We start from the raw sequence: 21,658 nt of genomic DNA on the forward strand, positions 1-21,658 counted from the left end.
GGCACGTTTTTTGACCGTGACTCTTTACTAAATAATCAGAAACAGAAACAAGAACAGAAACTAGTCTGCATCACTAGACATTCGACTTTAGATGCAACCATAAGACAAGTAATCAATTCAAATTGGCATTTGCTGAATGTAAATCAAGAAAAAGCGACAAACAAATTGGCTAAACCTATGTTCGCCCATCGGCGAAACAGAAATTTGAAAGATCTGATTGTTCGATCTCGCTTCACAAATTCCACAAATACACCCTTTATACAGAAAACCATTGATGGAAGAGAGGGTGTTAGAGGTACATCCCGTTGCGGCTCCTGACAATCCTGTGATTCTATTATCACTGGAGAAACCATAACATTCAATAATGTAACTATCAATACCAAAGACTTGTGCACGTGTAACACCAGAAACGTAGTTTATTTAATTATCTGCCCCTGCAATCTGGGTTATGTGGGCGAGACCTCGCGAGCCATAAAAACACGCCTCACAGAACATAGATCAGCAATAAAAACAAAAAAACATATGGCACCTTTGGTTAGCCATTATGTGGAACATAAGCATCTCCCAACTGAGACAAAATGGTGTGTGTTAGAGAAAAGACACACACCGGATAACAAAGGAGGAGACAGAATACGTAAGAAAAAAGAAGTTTATTGGATCTTTACCCTTGGAACCTTTACTCAAGGGTTAAACCTTGATCTGCCATGGGAAAACGCAATTATATAAGGCGGCTCTGTATATATTTACTGAAATTATGGCAATTCTACATCTGCCTATATACGGATTATATCAGGGTTTCTCTTTATATTTACTCAAAAGAACGGTAAATTATATCTCTTTAAATATTATTTGGGCCATTACCTTATTTGTAAATTGCCTCTAGTACTTTTCAATACACACGATCTGTACCATTTGATTAGGAGAGTATAGCCCTTTAAGAAAGGGAGGGACTTTTGTTTTTTAGCCTATTGAAATTCGCTATATATGCACCAATCGGCTAGCACCGTACAATTCTTGGCTGATGTGACGGACTCACCGCCATTGCCCACGCTGTATCTCGACTCTGCCACAGGTTTGTGCTTTGATTAGGGATTACTAATGTTAACAATAGCGCTTTACTTCTATCTAAGTCCCGGTAGGCTTGTCCTGCCTTAGGGGACTTCTAGTATTCCTAGATAACCAATGTATGATTACTCTCAAACAGCGGATGCTGTTTTTGATTATATTTTTCAGCTTAAAGCGTTCGTTCCTCCGTGAACTTAATTTTGTAGACCGCTACATGTAGACTGCCACATGTAGACCGCCACATGTGAACTTAATTTTGTAGACTGCCACATGTGAGCTGCTTGCGCCTTACTCTATCCTTTATCCTTAGGTTTTTAACCGGAGTCTGTCAGCTCCTTCTTGACACACTGCCGTCGCCTCTAACATTGTATGTTAAACAAATGGAAATTTAAGATATTGCAACACGAACAAGCTACAAGATTTATTTATAGGTATGCACTCCTTTTTTCAATAATCATTTTCGAGATATCATGTAGAAGGGTCTAGCAAATAAGCAGAATAAGGGAATATTATAGAAAATAATTGCCCCCCTTTATTATCTATAGAGAAGAATTCAAAACATTGAGCCGTGTTGCGACGTCTGTGGCTTAGAAGTTCGGATACCAGCGTTTATGAACACGCCTCCAATTTTTAAAGTAAGTTCACGACCCCTTATAGTTTCTAGGTTTCTACAAGGGCGTCACTGGTAGAGCTCTATTCTGATATCCTTTGTGTAACATTCTATCTCCACAGAGTTTATTTTAACGTGATAACTATCAAAATGGGTTTGTGAAGAATGGCAATTGCGCGCAATCTTAAATAATCATCTATGATCAAAAGAAAATCCAGGTAATCTCTTTTATAGTGATAACACGCTAGGTAAACAGCTACAGAAAAAGCCATTTTTGAACTAAGAATAAGCTGTACTACATTACCAATTGTGATCATTTTATTCAAAGATATTAAGGCATTGAAAATATAAAATATTGCATAATATATCGAATTTTCCCTATCGTCGAGCATTGGAAAGTTTAATGACAAGTAATTACGGTATGTAAAGATCAGAATAGTCACTCTCTGTTTCTTCACCTATTTTCAAAAACTAATTCCCACTTATGGGGAATGTACGCTAGGAGAATATGGATAATAATTCATAGTTTACATAACCATATAGTTCTAGAACTACAATATAGGCTTAAAATTCTTCTGATATTACAATAGAGTGGTAATTCTTCCAAGACATGCACCTTAGACCAGGGTATAATAAGAGGAAAAAAAAAAAAAAAAAAAATATGCCAGTTGATCCATTTTAGTAATATCTCTAAATCAAATAGAGAGGTAACATTTAAATCTTTTTCTTCTTTTTCTTTCTTCTACCTTCTTGGGGTTTACGAAATTATATGATGATTAAAATCTGTATTTTGAAGAATCAACTGTAATAATGATGCACGAAAAGAAAGCACTTTTGTATTTGAACGAGTATCATCTACTATGCTGATTGTTCCATATCAATGTTTCTTTTTCATTTTTGTAATACCCTATAAGAGTTTTCCATCATTGTCTTAAGTGTTTATGTATGTGTCCTTAGGTCATGGTATTATCTGTTAGTGTTGTAAGAAATGTCTGGCAAACTGTATAAACTAATTAAATTGTAAATAGCTTTATTTATTCAAACACAAGTAAAAGTATATTTTCTGTTATTATCTTTCTGACTATAGAAACATGCTGATAAAGTCCTGATGAAGGCACATTGTCTGTGCCGAAACGCGTCGACAGGCAGATATCAACTCCAGCATTAAGTTTTTGGGAATCATCATAACTCATTCTAAACTTTTGTGCATATATTAGAGATTATAATTATTGATTATTGTATAGTTTTTTAATGTCTTTTTTATATAAATTTTGCACTTAACTGAACATGTTTATCAATTTTTATGAATGTGATTAAATTTAATATGTGATCATAATAATTGGTTTTATTATTTTCTTTTACTAGTGTTTGCCATCTGTTATACGTAGTTCTTGCCAGATATCTACATTACCTTTGCCTGGATATTATATTTTGCTGTTTATAGCAAACCATTTAAGCACATTACCCTCCATGCCCATTCTCTGTTGCAGAGTGTTGAGGAGAGTGTCGTGGTTGACAGTGTCAAAGGCTGCAGAGAGGTCAAGGAGAATAAGGAGACAGGACCCCTCCGAGTCGAGTATCCTCAGCGCGTCGTCAATCACTTGCAGTAGGGCTGTTTCAGTGCTCCAGTTTTGGATGAAGCCGGACTGACATTTGTCAAGAAGATCATTGTCCCTGATATAACGAGAGAGTTGTTTCGCTACACATCTTTCGGTGATCTTAGCAAGAAAGGGAAGGTTAGTGATGGGGCGGTAGTTATTGAGGTCATTCGCATCAGCAGAGGGTTTTTTAAGCAGAGGGGTGACCTGCCCGGTTTTGAAGGAGACAGGAAGGGAGCCTTGGCAGAGGGAGAGGTTGACCAGAGTCGTCCAGTAGGACAGTGAATGGGAATAGAAGTCGATAGCAATGGCACTAGGGATGGGGTCAAGAGAGTGGTTGGAGGGCTTTGTTTCGAGGATGCATTTGAGGAGGGCATCTTCGGAGATGGGGTCAAAATTCTGCCAAATGGCTAAGGATTTGCGCTCCTCAGGAGGGGTAGGGTGAGCTACCTGAGCCACGAGGGATTTCACTTTTTCGTCAAAGAATAGAGCAAAGTCCGTTGCTTTCTTGGTAGAGTCCTCCAGCTTGGAGGTTGGGGGAGAGTGGTTAGGAATCTTGATGAGATCGAATAGTTTTTTGGGTCTATTTTTGGCAGAGTCAAGGAGGGTTCTGAAGTGCGACGCTTTCCCAAGGAAGATGTTCTTATGGTATTTGGATCTTGCAGAACGAAGCGTGACTAAGTTATCGGTGGAGGGCTCTTGCCTCCATTGTTTCTCCAGGTGTCTTAGCTGCTTCCTTTCTTCATAGAGGGATTTGTTGTACCAAGGTGCTGAAGGAGTGGGCCTAACCTTTTGCTTTGGAGAGGAGCGACCTTATTGATTTCGACTGCAAGGACTGTGAGGCATTGGGAGGTGAGTACGTCAACATCTAGGTTCGGGTCTAGCTTTGGAAGTGATAACAAGGATGATTCACAGAAGGAACCAATGTCAATATTTTTAACATCACGAACATTTTGAAAATTTTGAACATTTTGTCTAACTGCTCTGAGCACGCTATCTAATGCGCACTGATGCTGCTGTACCCTGTATGTTTTAAACTCACCTCGCTGATTTTAGTCTTCGTGTTGTTCTTTTGGCGCATTTTCTCTCGTCCATACTTCACGGACAGGCTGAGCTCTGATTGGCTTTTTTCAACCAATCAGATACTCGACCAGGAGGAGCCAGTTGTGCCCCCCGGCCATTTAATCCCTGCCATGGCGCTGACAGGTAATTTTGTCTAACTGCTCTGAACACGCTATCTAACGCGCTCGGATGCAGCTTCCCCCTATATATTTTTAACTCACTTCGCTGAATTTAGTCTTTGTGATGTGTTTTTCTTGTGTTTTGGTGCATTGTCTCTCTTCCGCACTTCACAGACAGGCTGAGCTCTGATTGGCTCTTTTCAACCAATCATAAGCTCAACCAAGAGGAGCTAGTTGTACCCCGGCCATTTAATGCCTGCAGTGGTGCCGACATGTGCAGTGGGCGTGCTGCGTTTGAAGGCAAGCCTATCTGCGCCCGTCCGTGCATGGACGACACCAGATGGGCTGCCGTTCTGGCCCCCGCAAAAAATATATACTCCTGAGATGACCTATTGGTCATTAGAAAGGAGGTAAGCCCATGTGCTCCCCAACTCTGTGCCTCACTGGAAGGCCCATTTGCTGCATTCAGGGCAGTTATTGCTCTCTAGCTAACACTGTCTCTTCTTCCCCTTCCCTGCACTCTATCAAACTTTTCAGTTTGAATCGCCACTCCCTAGTAAAGCACTTCACTGAAATATTTGATTTACTGCACAATGAGGCACCAAATATTCTCTTTCTTACTGACTTACTGAGACATGGCTCACTGACAACACGGAGGTGGAACCTGGCTAAGCCATGCCTCAAGGTTACAACATTGTGACACTCAACAGAGGGGCGGTAGTATCGCAATCATCTTTAAAACTGGATATACGTGCACCCTAATCAAAGAGGCCCTGGGGGGATGTGAGTGTGCAAGGTTCAGAATTCTCTTGAATGCTAATTTCACGCTATCTGGGCTCCGGACATCTATAAAACTTTCCCCCACAATGAGACTAGGGCCAGCCCCTCCCTGCAGTCCTGCATTGCTCCGGTACTCTGTTTTCCCAGTGCTTGCTCAAGAAGCGATGCAGGCGATCTGTAATAAATTCAAATCAGGGTCCCTGCAGATCCCCGCAAACTGGACCAATTTCAGAACATTTTACCTCAACTTCATTCCCCTTTTCCAAACTCATCCATCAATCTCTGTCCTCTGCCGTGGTTCCCACTGAATCTATGACATAATATCGACAGACAGAATATAGACATACAAAAATATCGACACAAAAATATCGACATCAAAAATATCGGAGTTCTATCTACATAAAGGTAAGTACAAAAATAGCGAGAAAAAAATATCGTAGTACAAAAATATCAAATAAAAATATTGTTTTTTAAATGTATTAATAATAATGTAAACATAATTTAAAAATACATATAATTTAACAAATTATAAATATAAACATTGAGACGAATTTAAAAAATAATAACTAATACATATACATTTAAAATAAATTAAAAACTCTACATATAAATTAATATATATACTTACTCCACATATTGCAACAGTAGGAAAAGCATTGGATAGCATAGGGGTAAAAATTACTATTCCCACTCCAGAAGGTGCAACAGTAGGGAAAGCGTTGGATAGCGTAGGGGTAAAAATTACTATTCCCACTCCAGAGAGTGCAACAGTAGGGAAAGCGTTGGATAGCGTAGGGGTAAAAATTACTATTCCCACTACAAAGGGTGCAACAGTAGGGAAAGTGTTGGATAGTGTAGGGGTAAAAATTACTATTCCCACTCCAGAGGGTGCAACAGTAGGGAAAGCGTTGGATAGCGTAGGGGTAAAAATTACTAATCCCATTCCAAAGGGTGCAACAGTAGGGAAAGCGTTGGATAGCGTATGGGTGAAAATTACTATTCCCACTACAGAGGGTGCAACAGTAGGGAAAGCGTTGGATAGCGTAGGGGTAAAAATGACTATTCCCACTCCAGAGGGTGCAACAGTAGGGAAAGCGCTGGATAGCATGGGGGTAAAAATTACTTCCCACACTACTCCCCCTTTAACACACAACACACTACACATACAAATAAACACAATTAATATAAATATCAATTAATCAATTAATAACAATGAATATTATTACATTGATGTAATTATAAATTAACTAATTAACACATATTAATTACCAATTAATAATTAATTACCAATTAATAATTAATTAACAAGATATTTACAAGAATAAACAATATTTATTAATAAATTATAATAATATTATGATATAATTTTAAAAAACTAATTACCAATTAATTAATTAACAATTTATTAACAATAAATACCAATCAATAAATACAATCTCTTTAATTTAATTTGTCAGACCCTATTCCCCTATAAACACACAACCCACTACACATAAATAAATCACATAAAACATGTAATTGTCATTTAATCACTTAATAATAATTAATTACCAATTAATTATTAATTACCAATAACCAAAAATAATAAATATTACTACATTAACTCTAATTAATTTAATTAACTAATCAATAATAATTAATTACCAATTAATTATTATTTAATAACTATTAATCAAAAATATTAAAAAAACATATTAATTAATTAATTGTAATTAAATTACTTCCCACCCTATTCCCCTATAAACCCACAACCCGCTCTGATACTAAAACGCAAAATGTAAACGAAATTACTAATTTCTAAACATACATTAAAAAACATTTTAACAAACATATAAACAAGACAATAAAATACATAACACTAAACAAAATGTCGATATTAGTAACATACATACCTTAATATCGATATTCTGTCTATCGATATTATTGCACATCGATATTCTATACCATCGAAATGAAAACATCGATATTAATGTATATCGATATTTTAATTTCGATATTTTGTCACTCTACCGTTCCCACTGCATGGAAACATGCCAAGGTGGTTCCTCTGTTAAAGAATCCCACGCTGGATGCATCCAAACCAAAGAGTTTCCACGCTAACTCCCTCCTCCTGCTTGTGTCAAAGACCACCAAAGCCCACATCAATGCCACTCTCACGAAGTTTTTAGAAGATAACAATCTGCTCGACCGCTTCCACCCTCATCAAAGCACTGAGTACGCCCTTCTGGCTGTGACGGAACATCTGAGGGGCACGTTAGATGTCGGTCGCAACTCAGCTTTAATTTTACTGGATCTGAGTGCTGGGGCAGCTGTGCGCTTTACAAAATCCCATAACACAACATAACATAACATATTCACTTACAGTGCAAAACAGGTGATGAAGTGCCTTGTACTGATTCTTGTGGTGGGCAGAAGTAAAGCGTGAATGAAAATTGAATAGATTAAATAAATGTAGAAGATTGACTGAAAGCCCCTGTATATATTTTTATTATGATTTTTTTGTTGCTGCTAAAGCTTCCACTAGCCCAGACCTAACAAAATATGAAATGGGGTGAGATGGGCCACAGTCTCATTAAAGTTTAACTTTAATGCAGCAGACGTGACATCACAGATCCTTTAACACCAATGACATTACAGGAAGTGATGTCATATGATCTTTGACCTGCTGCACCCTCCTCTCAGCTTTCTGTCTTTTATATTACCTCCTGCACATCGGTCTTTCTCACCTGATTCGTTCCTATGACTCCTCCACTACTTTGTTTTTCTAACTGATCACCTTACATCTTATGTGTTCTCCTATCACACCTCCATATCTCACCTGTTCCCTTTTTTGCCTCTCCTGTACCTATCTCCCACCTCTCTTACTCCATTGTCTGTCTCTTTCTCACCTGTCTCTGTCTCAATATCACCTCCATAGCTCTCATCTTTCCTTCTCCCCACCTCTCTCTCAGCTGATTTTATAACCTCTCTCTGTATTCTTCTCTCTAAATAGGATAACCAATCAGTATCCTATATTTCTCTGTCACTTTCTCATCACTCTTTCAACTGTCTCCCTTCTTTCAGCTGTCAATTTTCACCTGTTAATCTCCTCACTTTTCTTCAGTTTTTCTAACCTGTGTCTTTATTTTGTCTCTCTTTCACACCTGTCTTCTCTTCTCTCTGAGCTGTCTCTCTCATCATTGTATCTATTACCTCTCTCAGCTGTCTGCCTACTCTATGCCTCTCTTACTCTCTCGACAGACACTTTGTGAGTAGTTTCCTACCTTTCACCTATCTCCCCACAAGTCTCACCTACCTCAACCTGCCTCTCAGGTTTCTGTCAAAAGCTGTTCTTTTATTTCATTTATCTCACTGGTATCTTCCCTCTTTCTGTCTCTCTTAGCTATCTCTTTCTAATCTGTATCTGTCTATATCATGTCTCTCATACTATCATTCCCTGTCACCAGTGTAGCATTCTCTCTGACTCTCAGCTGTCTCTTTGTCACATATGTTTCTATCACCAATCATTCTCACCTGACTCACTCTTTCACACCTGTCTGCATATTTGTCACCTCTGTATGATGTCTCTTTAATCCTTCTTTCTGTCTCCCTTGAATACACATCCCCGTGCTTTGGTCTGTCAACCACTATACATGTCTCTTTGTAGTGTCCTCTTCCTCTTGTTGCTTTTAATTTTTCCGAATTTCTCCCAAGTTCTGTTGACCCCCTCTCTCTGTCTCCTACTCACTCCTGTCTTTCTTGCTCTCTTCAATGCACAGGGGCAGCAGGAAACACAGGGACAACTTGTTACTGGTATCCATTCTACCTGTAACAATGAAAAATTGTTTTCCAAGTTTGTTACTTTTCTCTGAGGCCAAGGCTCGTGAGCAGAGCACCAGGGGTAGCAGGAGGCAAGAACGGGATCACAGGTGCAAACCCATGGAAACCTTTAAATAACATCAATGGATGAGTAGTGATGGCATCCTGTCAGAACTATATTTGTGTCTTCCAGCACACCTAGCTGAGCTACTCCTGGAACTGTTTGAGATGGACCATGGGGCTGAGAGTTGCTGGCTATAATTAGAGAAGATCTCCGCCCAAGAGTACCAAAACCTGACAAGAACCTAGAAGACTATAGGTCATTCTGAACGCTCTCCAAGATAAAGATGGAAACCAAACTGGCAGATAGATTTAGTTGGCCAGTGCAAATGCTGATACACCATTACACCTCGCCTGTCATGATTTGTTCACTGTGTTCTCAAGCCCCCCACCAAGGTGACCTAGCTGAGGGATTCTCCAGTGTTCTAGTAAGCTTCCAGACCCTCCCCTACAAGCATATACTAACTTCCAGTCATTTGGACACTACCTGGAGTTTGCCATTGATTACCAATCCATGCCAGGGTTTGTGGAAACCAGCCTTCTCATGCTGTAGGCCAGCCCCCTCATGCTTGAAACTCTAATACCTAGAATTCCTTGCTTGCTTCTTCGTCTCCACAGCTGCAGGCGAAGGATGAGTGGAGGGATTCAGTTCACATGATGCAGGTGGTAACTGTGAGCTCTTTTAATCCCCAATTCCTTTCAGTTCAGTTTTGCTCAATGTAGCTGTGTTCCGGGAGACTAATCCATATTTCCTGAGCTTTAGATATACTTGTTTCCTGAGCTTTTGATATTCCTTGATTCCTGAGCTATAGTTAATACCTGTTCCTTGATTCCTCAGCTATAGCTATTCCTTGTGCCTGAATTATCACTGCCCGCAGTGCTACATTGTTTCCTGAGCTATAGTTATTCCTTCTTCTTGAACTAGCATTGCTTTCAGAGCTATCTTGATTCTGGAGCTTAGCTGATTCATTGTTTCTGAACTAGGACTGCCTGCAAAGCTACCTTCTTTCCTTGATTATTGATCCAATACTACTCTTGTGCTCCCATGAGCCTCTCTCCTTCTGTATTTACCCTATCCTAGACATTGCCTTTCTTCCCATTACCTTTGTTCCAATTCCTAGTTTGCTGTCCTCCTAATCTTGCAGTCTTGTTTCCTGGTATGTTTGTTGATTGTTTTCTGCCAAGTGTGCCCTTAGTTTTCCTTCTTTGCTGTTAAGCACTCATTCTTGCCAGCCCCTCGTCTATCATGGATGTGTATTTATTTCTACACCCTTAATGTAACCACCTTGAATGTTTACTGATTGATCTCCACGATCTGAGGGCTCAACTGACAACCCAGGTGGTATTTCATGTCCACTGTGAGTTTTGTCTTTGAGTTACTTTCATAACATCACCATATGTATCAGCTCCACAGACCCTACCATATACAGTCATATACATTGCATGTATATGACTGTGATCCTGAGCACTGCTGTACTCCTCTTTCTGCCTACTTTTTCTACCCAGCCACAACTCCTTGCTCATATCCCTGACTGTGCTCCAGACATAGTCCCACACAGTCCTTACATAACCTGAACCGATCCTCAGTTGGCCAACACACGGACTACACTATCCCATAACAGCCTTAGACATAAAAAAAGGTATTTGACACCTGAGTTGGCAGTACAATACCCGAGTGTTGGAAGGCATGGTGTTTTTTTTTAACTGGGTCAGGTTTCAGTACACAAAGCCCAAAGCCACATTCCAGTGCAGGAACTGGTGTTTGAGTGTTATTTTGGAAAATGGAGAGGGGCATGAGGCAAGTCTACCCATTGTACCGATTGCTGTTGGTGCTAAGAGTTGAGCCACTAGGGGGTAGTGTGGGGTGCAGACTGTAACTGCAATTAGAGAATTGGGCACAACAAAAAGTGCAAAACACACATATTGTCAATGTACACAAATGATCTATTAGTGTGTATGTAGCAGCCAGAGGATTCAGTCCTGATGCCTTTGGAGGAGTTGTGCAGATTCAAGGGGGTGTCGGGCCTTCATACAAACTGTACAAAATCACAGATATTTCTTATTGCAGGGTATGCTAAGCTGAATGGAGAAATATACTGGAGGGGATCCTCCTATGAAAGTAAGATAATATCAGCTATATGTACATGTAAGTTACAGACTCGGATCCCATTGTCCAATTCTTTCCAGGTGTCCTTATGTCATGCAAAACTCAATGTGGTCAATACCACAGTCTGTATTTGAGAATCTAAACAAGTCATTATTACTGTTTTGTAAAGGTAAAAATAGTAGTGTAAACCTGGGCACACCTAATCAAGCCTCTGAGACACTCGGTCTTGAACTTATGCATCTGGAACTATATTAAATAGCAGCCCACTAAAACAGGCTGTGAGATGACTCAACGAAGGAGCGAGCTTGGGAAACAATTATTGGAAGGGAAACATGATAGGGATGGGCTCAGAAAGTTATGAAGGATGGGGAACAGAGTCCTAATTAACCACCCCTATTTGGTCAGGCAATTGGGCACCACATGGGAGAGAACATTGCAAAACATAATGGGGCTGGTCTCCATATGCCCCAGATATGGAGATATGATCTTTACCAATATTTGACGATATTAACAGACACATGTCAGTGAGGCAGTGGAAGCATGGAAGATGCATTATACCGGGAGACTTCTACCCGGGTGACCACTTCAGAACATTCAGTAAGGCACAGGAAAGCTAGAGTTGGATCATCCAAAGTTTTGTAATATTCACTGGTAGCAACGTATGTTTAGACAGGTTTTCCATTCATAGGAATTGTGGAGTTTGCACACAGGTCAAAATCGGCACCTTTCCTCTAGAAAGCACTGTGGAGGCTGAACGCTGGAAAGTTAGGCAGCAAAGCGACAAGGATAATCAAGAACTGTTACCTGACATTACATTGGAAAAGGCTTGCTTACATGGAAACAATGCTAGATTCAAATTAGTGCAATACAAAATCTAACATAAAACTTACCTGACCCCTCTAAATTTAAAAAAAGATTTCTTGCACCAGAACAAGTCACTATCCGAGAAGATGAGAAACGGACACACACATTGTATCCACATGATGTGGTCCTGTAGGATAATAACTGACCACTGAAAGAGGATTATGGTCAAGCTGCATCCCATCATGAAAACACCCTCAACTAACAGTCACACATGGTAATATATATATATATATATATATATATATATATATATATATACTTTTTTTTAAAAAGTTTTTTCCGAAACGCGTTTGTCTGCCGAGGGAGTGGAATAAAGCTATTTTTTTAAATAATCATGGAGAAGTTTGCACCACGCCTTTCTTGTCAGAAAAGGGCTTTTGAAAAAATAAATATATATTTATATATATATATATATATATATATATCTATATCTATATCTATCTATATATATATATATATATATAGAGAGAGAGAGAGAGCGAGATCCATATATATATATATATATATATATATATATATATATATATATACACATATAGAGTAATATAGGCAACATAGTAATAGTTTCCACACCCAAAAGCAGTAAAATGAGACATAGGTTTGCACCCATGGGAACCCTCCTGCCTATCAGCCACGTAGCCATACACTAGCTTCATCACACTGGGCCAAAAGGGGAGGTCTTGGAAAAAGGATCCTATGCAATGGGGTCCTGAAGAAGAAACCCATATCAGGGACAGTAGACTTGACAAAAAAATCTGAAGAAGATTTAGAGAAGTGGATGGGAGTAGTTAAGATATCATATCTAACATAGCCTTTAGATTGTGGTAAAATACTAAAAGTAAATCATAATGAATCCATGGTAAAACCACTTCGAACATAGCTAGTAATGGGAAGGAATGGAAATGACAAAAAGAGGGAGGTAAGAAACTTATAAAAGGGTATCATACATCAATGACATCCTAGAATGAAAAAAGGAACACCAATCAACGGGGAATGGAAGGAGCTGCAATACAGGAAGGTCTTACATGGTAGATACCAAAGTAATGTGGTGCAAACAATTGGGGTAGCTGTGGGAATATGTCAGAACTCCAGGCAGATGGGTATCTGGCAGAACCCTAGTTAGATGGACATGACCAGAGGAGTGATAAGGCAAGCTTGATATACATATATGATTTGATTGTTGACAGGTGATGACTCTGAGAATATTTAGGTAGAGCGGATAATAATTAATGTATTGATATGAACCTGATAAAAAGATAAATACATAAGTTACACAATATTTAATTTAAACAGATCATTTTACAGGGGTGAAAGAGTGAGTCTGCTTTAATACCAAATTACCTTTAAATCCAGTTTTTTGTTTTCATACAGATACTAAAATTATTGTTTCCCTGTAATTACTATGAAACCGCCAAAATGCAGAACTTAGATTATCTTTTGAAGTTTCTCCATGTTGTCAGCCATAACCACCGGGTCATTTACAGCATAATACACATACAACAGTGCTTCTGTTTAACAGGTGTATGTTATTTACTGTATATGGCTACTTAGCACATACAAGCCTACAGATATCGAGTTGTGAAATACACTGAGTAGTTGCATACTGTGGAAATATAATAGTTGCATATTCATTTATTCCCCCATCAAAAATAAATATGGAGTAGTGAAATATAGTTAAATATGGATAAATACAGATAGAAATATCACAAGAACAAAAACAATCAAACCATTTCTGTATGTGCCCAGTGCTTTCCAAGATCATCTTCTGATAGCATAATGGTTGACTTAATTTATCTTTACTTTCAGGTTGAGTGCCACCCATACCTAACCCAGGTCAAGCTTGTGGAGTACTGCCAGTCTAAAGGGATTGCTGTGACTGTCTACAGTCCCTTAGGCTCCCCTGACAGACCATCGTGAGTGCTCATAATTTTTATCTATTATGTTTATTACATTGTATAGTTTTTAATTGATACTAAAATCTAGGGGACTCATTTATGAAAAGTGACGCATCGCTGCGTGAAAACAGCGATGCGTCACTTTTCACTGCGCCCTCCTTGCTACACCAATGATGCGTCATATTTACAGGATGACGCATCATTGTGCAAGGAATTACAGATACGTCAGTATTTCTGATGTATCTGTATGGCGCAAAAGTGACGCATTGCTGGAGTGTGTCCCAAAAGTGACGCAACTCGAGCAATGTATCCTTTCACTTGGGGCAAGCCCCATGTGAAAGGGCCTGCGTCAGTCTTACGCCTGCTGTGAGGCAGGCGTAAGAAATTGACGCATTTGTGCCCTAGAAGTGGCGGAGTGAAATCTCATAGATTTCACTGCGTCACTTCTACGACCCTTTCGTGCGTCAAAACGCCCCTCTTGCATACATTATACCTGGCGCAGGTATAATGTGGCGCAGGGGTTTACAAAGTGACGCATCTACCTAGATGCGTCACTTTGTAAATATGGCGCAACAAGGCGCATTTTTTACGCCACTGGTGCGTCACAAAAAGTGACGCACCAGTGGTGTAAAAGTAACGCACAGCCTCATAAATGAGGCCCTAGGTGTTTCGATTAAATGAAAAAATGTTTTCAGTAATTAACTTTTTAGAAACAAATGAATGAACCACGATGAAGAAAAATATCTCTCCAATCTCCAAGTCTACAACATCCTCATTAAGCAACAATAAGCAAACGTAAAGCAATTTTGCAGTTCATTGAGACAGAGCTTTGCCTGACCAAGGAATCAGTAACTGCGCATCTAATGCTAACCCCGTCTCTAATTTCTTTTACTTTTATACATTTTCTTCACATCTCCAGTTGAAGCAGCATACCTGTGACATAAACCAAAAGTGTATTGAGCAATACAAATAAGTGCCAGGGTTTATCAAGAGAAGAACAAAATAGGACCTTGAAAAGGGAAACAACTGACAACTCAGATGCTGAGCCAGCTGAATTCAGCATCAGCGCTTCATAGTGCAGACATCAAAACAAGGGCAAGTATGTCAGAGGTGAGAGAATTCATACACATTAATATAAAATTTTGAACCACAAGTAGATCTTTTACCGTTTCTAGTGACTTGTATCTCCAATTAGAGTATTTTGCATCAACAATGTAATTGTACATTCACTCCGATAATTGATAAGCACTGTACTTTACCAGGAATGATGGAAACATCATGACGCTAAACATGTTGGGGCAGATTTACAAGCCCCTTGCGCCACTTATGCGTCACTTTTCCCATGTTAAAAGTGACACAAAAGTGGCGCAAGGGGCTTGTAAATCTGCCGTGTTATGTGTAAACACATCATCGAAAGCAACTAAGGCTAACCACTCACCACTGGCGGATTTGTTGAAAGATAGCACCAAGCAAACAAAACAAGCTCTTATCAATGAACAACATTGCTGCTCAGGAAAACCAAACTACTACTCATTTACATAAGAAACCTATAAAAAAATCTAGACACATCCCTTTAACCATTAAGTAGGAAGGATAAGAAAAAAACTAATAAAGCAAACAAAAATAACATCTACATAAACAGGATAACCCCAAAGACAACAAAGGTAACCTCATAGTTGCACACAAGCCAAATTCCTGAGATGGCAACCTCAGAGATTCTAACTACTCCCAACTCAGAAGTAGCAAATTCAGTCACTCCACTAAGGACAACATTTCATCACATCACTTTAAAGCTAGCTGAATTGGTGCTTAGTTTTAAGGAATAATACGCCAATTGCGGAATGAGGACCTACAAAAGGGAGATCTAAAAATATTCCAATATCCCTTCAATATTCCTTCAAAAAAAAGGTTCTCATAAAAAGGGGCTCCATTGTATCCTACAAGGAGCACAGCAGCTATTAATACAGTACACAATACAAACAGTGCAGTTCACAACACAATAGGAGACAACAACTAACGACACTGCTATGTGACCTCTAATGCTAAGAGATGAAGCCTGGAGCTGGCTCCCATTAATACTAGGATCCAGTGTAAGCCAGAACTCCTGATGCACCTGTTTGGAAAGTAAACAAGAAGTTCTTGCCCAAGTTTCACAACCATTCCATCGTGGAATGTGGCTGACTTAATAAAACATCTGCAAAACACAGATACAACCTCTTGTATAGGAAAAAAGAGCACAGTGTGTATCCAGGAAACCTTGTGTAAAGATACTGGTCATGTAAAGTTTTAGTAAGAGTTCTCACTCCCAGCAGTATTATACCGTAATTATCAATCAATCAATCAATCATAGTATTTGTAAAGCGCACTACATACCCATGAGGGTCTCAAGGCGCTGAGGGGAGGGGGGTGCTGCTACTGCTCGAAGAGTCAGGTCTTGAGAAGTCTTCTGAAGGTCCTTGGTCTGCCGCAGGTGGGTAGGGAGGGTGTTCCAGGTCTTGGAGGTGAGGAAGGAGAAGAATCTTCCGCCGGCGGTCGTTCATTGGAGGCGGGGGACAGCGGCGAGAGCGAGTCTGTCTGAGCGGAGCTGGTGGGTGGGGGTGTAGAAGCTGAGTCGGTCGTTGAGGTATGCTGTCCTGTGTTGTGGAGGGCCTTGTGGGCGTGGGTGAGTAGCTTGAAGGTGATCCACTTTTCAATGGGGAGCCAGTGTAGGTCTCTCAGGTGGGGGGTGATGTGGCTGCTGCGAGGGACGTTGAGGATCAGTCGGGCTGAGGCGTTTTGGATACGTTGCAGTCGTCGCAGGTGTTTGGTCAGGATACCTGCGTAGAGTTGGACAGTTTCTATGTGCCCTTCAACCCATCACGGCCAACTTAGCCTCTAAACCAGACAATTTTTCAATTCTTGGAGATCTCAACATACATTTGGATAATCCCTCTGACCATAACACCAGGCAATTAACGGCGAGCCTGGAGGCCCTACAGTTTAAACAATTAATACTCGAATCTACTTACGGAAAAGGCCACACTCTTGATCCGGTATTTAGTAACTGTTCACACCTCACAGTAGGGACGCTCCGTCCACTTCCTTGGAAAGATCATTTTCTGATCCCCCTTTGTGGGAGTTCTCCCATTTGCCCTCATCAGCCCCAATTACCCTTAAGCAACGTAATTGGCCCAAACTCTTGGCTGAACTCTGGGCACCAATCCTCGATGCCTCCACACCTTCCTCTAACACTAACTCCATAATAGCAAATGAGGAATATAATAACTGGATATCTAGCTTTCTTGACACCATTCTCCCCCTGAAATCCTCTCAGGTTTTACGCAGCAATCCCTCGGCGCCATGGTATTCTCCGAAGTTACAATAACTGAAACGTAATTGCAGGAAGTTAGAGAGGAACTGGCGAATAGATTACTCCGCCCCTAGTAAAATTTTGTACAGGGAAGCGATGAAAACATACAAGAAGGAAATTAAAGAATCTCAGGCAGCGTTCTTTGAACAAAAAAATATAGCAGCCGCCTCAGCACCTAAGGAAATATACTGCATTGCTTAAACTCTGCTTATTCTCCCTCAGATCCCTCCCAACACCACAGCTATCCAAACCCGATGCAATAATCTAGCAGAATTTTATGTAGACAAAATACAAAGCATCTACATTTCTTTCCCCCCTCTCCAGCTCGATCCGGCCTTGCCACACAATACCACCTTTAGAGCAGCTAATGCAGTCACCTTGGATTCCTTTCCTCCTCTTGATCCTAGCACACTGACATCCTTTATGTATAAGGTTAAATCTGGCTCTCCTCTTGACCCAGCCCCTCCACGAGCTCTGTTGCCTGTTGTAGATAATATCCTCCCAACTGTCTTAAACCTGTTCAATGCCTCTATTTTAGCTAGCAGGGTCCCTCCCCCTTGGAAGCGGGCCATGGTCAGGGCTTTATTAAAGAAGCCCACTCTGGACCAAGATAACCCAGGTAACTATAGACCAATCTCCTTGCTGCCTTGGTTGAGCAAGATATTGGAGAAACATAAATATAACACTGGTTGACTTTTTGGAGAATAACAATCTACTCAACCCCTCTCAAACCGGGTTTCTTCCAAAACACGGTACAGAGACTGCTCTTCTCGCAGTAACAGAAGAAGCTAGGCGTATCCTGGATCAGGGAGGCACCGCAGCAATTATTCTTTTAGATCTAAGTGCCACGTTTGACACGGTAAACCATGAAATTCTGTTCCACCGACTTAACACCTTAGGTGTCACAGGAAATGCCATCACATGGTTCCGGTCTTTCATGACAGAAGGTACCTTCCAGGTCTTTGAAGCTGACCATGTCTCACCCAGTTTCTCGCTCGGCTATGGTGTCCCTCAGGGCTCCTCCCTGAGCCCTACATTATTTAATGTATATATGAGCCCCCTAGCTGAGATTGTCCGTCCTTTCGGCATCAATATCATCACTTATGCCGACGACACTCAGCTGGTGGTGGCTCTGAGTCAGCCGAACGCCCCTGCATCCCATCTGAGCGGTTGCCTTGTGGAAGTGGCTAACTGGATGACTCTCTCCTGCCTGAAACTTAATGGAGAAAAAACAGAGCTGATGCTCTTGGGCCATGCCCCTTCATTCAATGCACATCTATTGTGGCCTCCCTGTCTGGGACACCCCACTTCCACAAAAAGCACAATAAAAAGTCTAGGCATCTGGTTGGACAGCTCACTCAATTTTTATCAACAGGCGGTGGTGCTATCCGCCTTCTGCTACAGTCTTCTCAGACTATTATGCAAAATCATCCCTCTACTCCCCTTTCAGGCAAGACAGATTATGGTACAGGTTCTGATCCTGTCTCGCTTAGATTATGGGAATGCTCTGTACCTGGGGGCACCTCAATCCACTATTCAAAGGGTTCAGATCATTTAAAACTGTGCTGCCCGAACTCTGCTTCAAATTACTCGTCGGCAGTCTTCTAGGCTGGGACTGAGGGAACTACATTGGCTCCCAGTCAAGGAGCGAATCCAATTCAAGGCCCTGTGTATCGCCCACTGGGCCCTTTGGAAAACTGGCCCGGCCATCTGACACTCCCTTATCTCTCCCTTTCAGCCCCCTAGGCAGCTTCGATCAGCTACAGCCCATCTCACCCTTGTTCCTAAAGTTCTGAGATCAAGAAGTGGCAGCCGCTCCTTTTCTTTCAACGCGTCCAAGCTATGGAATACTCTTCCCCTCCCACTGCGGGAGGAACCCAATCTATTTGCTTTCCGAAAATACTTAAAAACCTTCCTTTTTAACTAAATTGTTTGGTTTCCAACACCCTCTATTCTCGCTCGAGTCCGTAGCGCTAGGACGCCTCAGGGTAGCTACCACGCTTTATAAAAACGAATTTCATTTCATTTCATAGAGTGCGTTGCCGTAGTCCAACCTGCTACTGACAAGGGCCTGGGTCACCGTTCTTCTTGTTTCGGTGGGGATCCACTTGTAGATCCTGCGGAGCATGCGGAGGGTGTTGTAGCAGGAGGAGGAGATGGCGTTGACCTGCTTCGACATGGAGAGGGAGCAGTCGAGGATGATACCCAGGTTGCGTGCGTGGCGCGTGGGTGTCGGTGCTGTTCCTAGCGTGGTCAGCCAAGCTGAGGGGGTGGAACCAAGGATGAGGATCCTTCAGTCGACTGTTCCTCATCCATTCTGCGATGGTCTTCATTCCCTCGTGGAGGTTGGTTTTGGCAGTGTGTGGGTCCTTGGTGAGGGAGAGGATCAGCTGGGTGTAGTCTGCGTAGCAGATGATGTTGAGGTCGTACTGGCGGGCGACATGGGCGAGGGGGGCCATGTAGATGTTGAACAGCGTCGGGCTGAGGGAGGATCCTTGGGGTACGCCGCAGATGATGACGGTGGCTTAGGAGCGGAAGGGGGGGAGGCGGACACTCTGCGTTCTGACGGAAAGGAAAGATGTGGTTCATTCCAGGTCCTTTTCTTGGATTCCGGCTTCTTGGAGGCGTGATTTTAGTATGTGGTGGCAGACTGTGTCGAAGGCGGCTGACAGGTCCAGGAGGATGAGGGCCGTTGTCCAGTTGGGCCCTTATGTCGTCTGTGGCGGCTATGAGGGCTGTCTCAATGCTGTGGTTTCTCCGGAATCCAGACTGGGACAGGTCCAGGATGTTGTTGTTTTCGAGGTATCGGGTCAGTTGCATGTTGACGATTTTCCCGATCACCTTTGCCGGGAATGCGAGCAGGGAGATGGGCCGGAAGTTTTTGAGGTCCTTGGGGTTCCGCCTTGGGTTTCTTGAGGAGGGCGTTGATCTCGGCATGCTTCCAGCTTTCCGGGAATGTGGCTGTCTCGAAGGAGGTGTTGATCACTTTCCGAAGTTGGGGTGCAATGGCTGCGTTGGCTTTGTTGAATATGTGGTGAGGACAGGGGTGTGACGGTGATCCTGAGTGGATGGAGTTCATGGTATTGCGGGTTTTGTCGTCGTTGACATTGGTCCAAGAGGTCAGGGTATGGATGCGGGTGGGGTACGCGGGTGCGTTGGGGTCTGGAGTTGTCAGGGTGGTCGGTATGTTGAAGCTGTTGTGGATGTTGGTGATCTTGTGGCGGAAGAAGGTAGCCAGCGAGTCGCAGAGTTCTTGTTAGCGTGGGATGTCGTTGGTGTTGGCGCTGGGGTTGGAGAGTTCTTTCATGATGCTGCAGAGTTCTTTGCTGTCATGTGCGTTGTTGTCTAGGCGGGTTTTGAAGGCAGATCTCTTGGCGAGTCTAATCAGGTGGTGGCGTCCTTGTGGGCTGCGTGGCTGTCCGCTGTTTGTTCATGGATCCACTTCTTCTGCAGTTTCCTGCAGGTGTATTTGGAGGTCTGGAGTCCTTCAGTGAACCAGGTGGCTTTCTTGCTGGTGCGGCTGTTGGAGGGTTTCTTGAGGGCGAGGGTGTTGGCGCAGTCGTTGATCCACTGTCAGAGGTTGCGGGCGGTGGCGTCTGGGTCGGTGGGTTTGGTGGATGGGTTCAGGTATAGTAGATCATCAGGAAGATTGTCAGTATATATTTCAACAGCCATACAAGTGAATGTAAAGCCAATGAACCCTTCTAAATTCTTTCAAGCCCTTATAATTTAAAATATTGAAAGGAACAAAAAAATTGTACAGCATCTTATTTAATAATGTTCATTTAAGCATACAGAACACAGTTCACACAGCAGCAGATCTTAGAAGATATTGAGAAACTTGTGCATCAATTTTCTGGGCTGAAAGTTATCATAACTGTGAATTTTTATTTAATATTGCTCAACTACTGCCAGAGTACATTTAAAAAAATGTTGTGTCCAACAGAGAGTCATTTTGACACATCAGTAATCCGTTTGTTAAAATAAGACTTATTATGGAAACAAAGATGAATGTTTCACCTGTTTCTCCTAATATCCTTGGCATTGTGTGATACATTTACAGTATATGGTCTATTTTAGACCCTACGTATGTTGCTCTAGTTTTACACAATAGGCAGATTACTCAATTCGTAGAAAGGGTTGGCAGCCACAAGCCAACTCTAACGACTCTAGATTTGTATTCAATGCGAGCTCATAAACTGCAAGGTTGGTTACAATGGCCTTAATAGAGTAAACATGGATCACAAGAAAAGCTAACAGTATGGTAAACATCAGTTAGTACACGGGCACTAAAACACATATTTCTAGGGATTACAGTGCCTTTATAATGGCCACCAGTTGAGGCCAGAAA

The 21,658-nt window shown here is 41.6% G+C and overlaps 1 protein-coding gene across 1 annotated transcript in view; it reads left to right on the forward strand.

The window, feature by feature from the left end:
* The window catches only part of LOC144797766 (aldo-keto reductase family 1 member B1-like), a 207,643-nt gene that overhangs the window by 40,639 nt on the left and 145,346 nt on the right, over positions 1-21,658 (forward strand). Inside the window, exon 4 of the mRNA XM_078668557.1 lies at positions 13,870-13,976. Coding sequence (XP_078524683.1) covers positions 13,870-13,976 — 107 coding nt within the window. The remainder of the gene's footprint in view (positions 1-13,869; positions 13,977-21,658) is intronic.

This window comes from Lissotriton helveticus, chromosome 1_1 (genome assembly GCF_964261635.1).
Source record: "Lissotriton helveticus chromosome 1_1, aLisHel1.1, whole genome shotgun sequence".
Classification (NCBI taxonomy): Eukaryota; Metazoa; Chordata; class Amphibia; order Caudata; family Salamandridae; genus Lissotriton; species Lissotriton helveticus.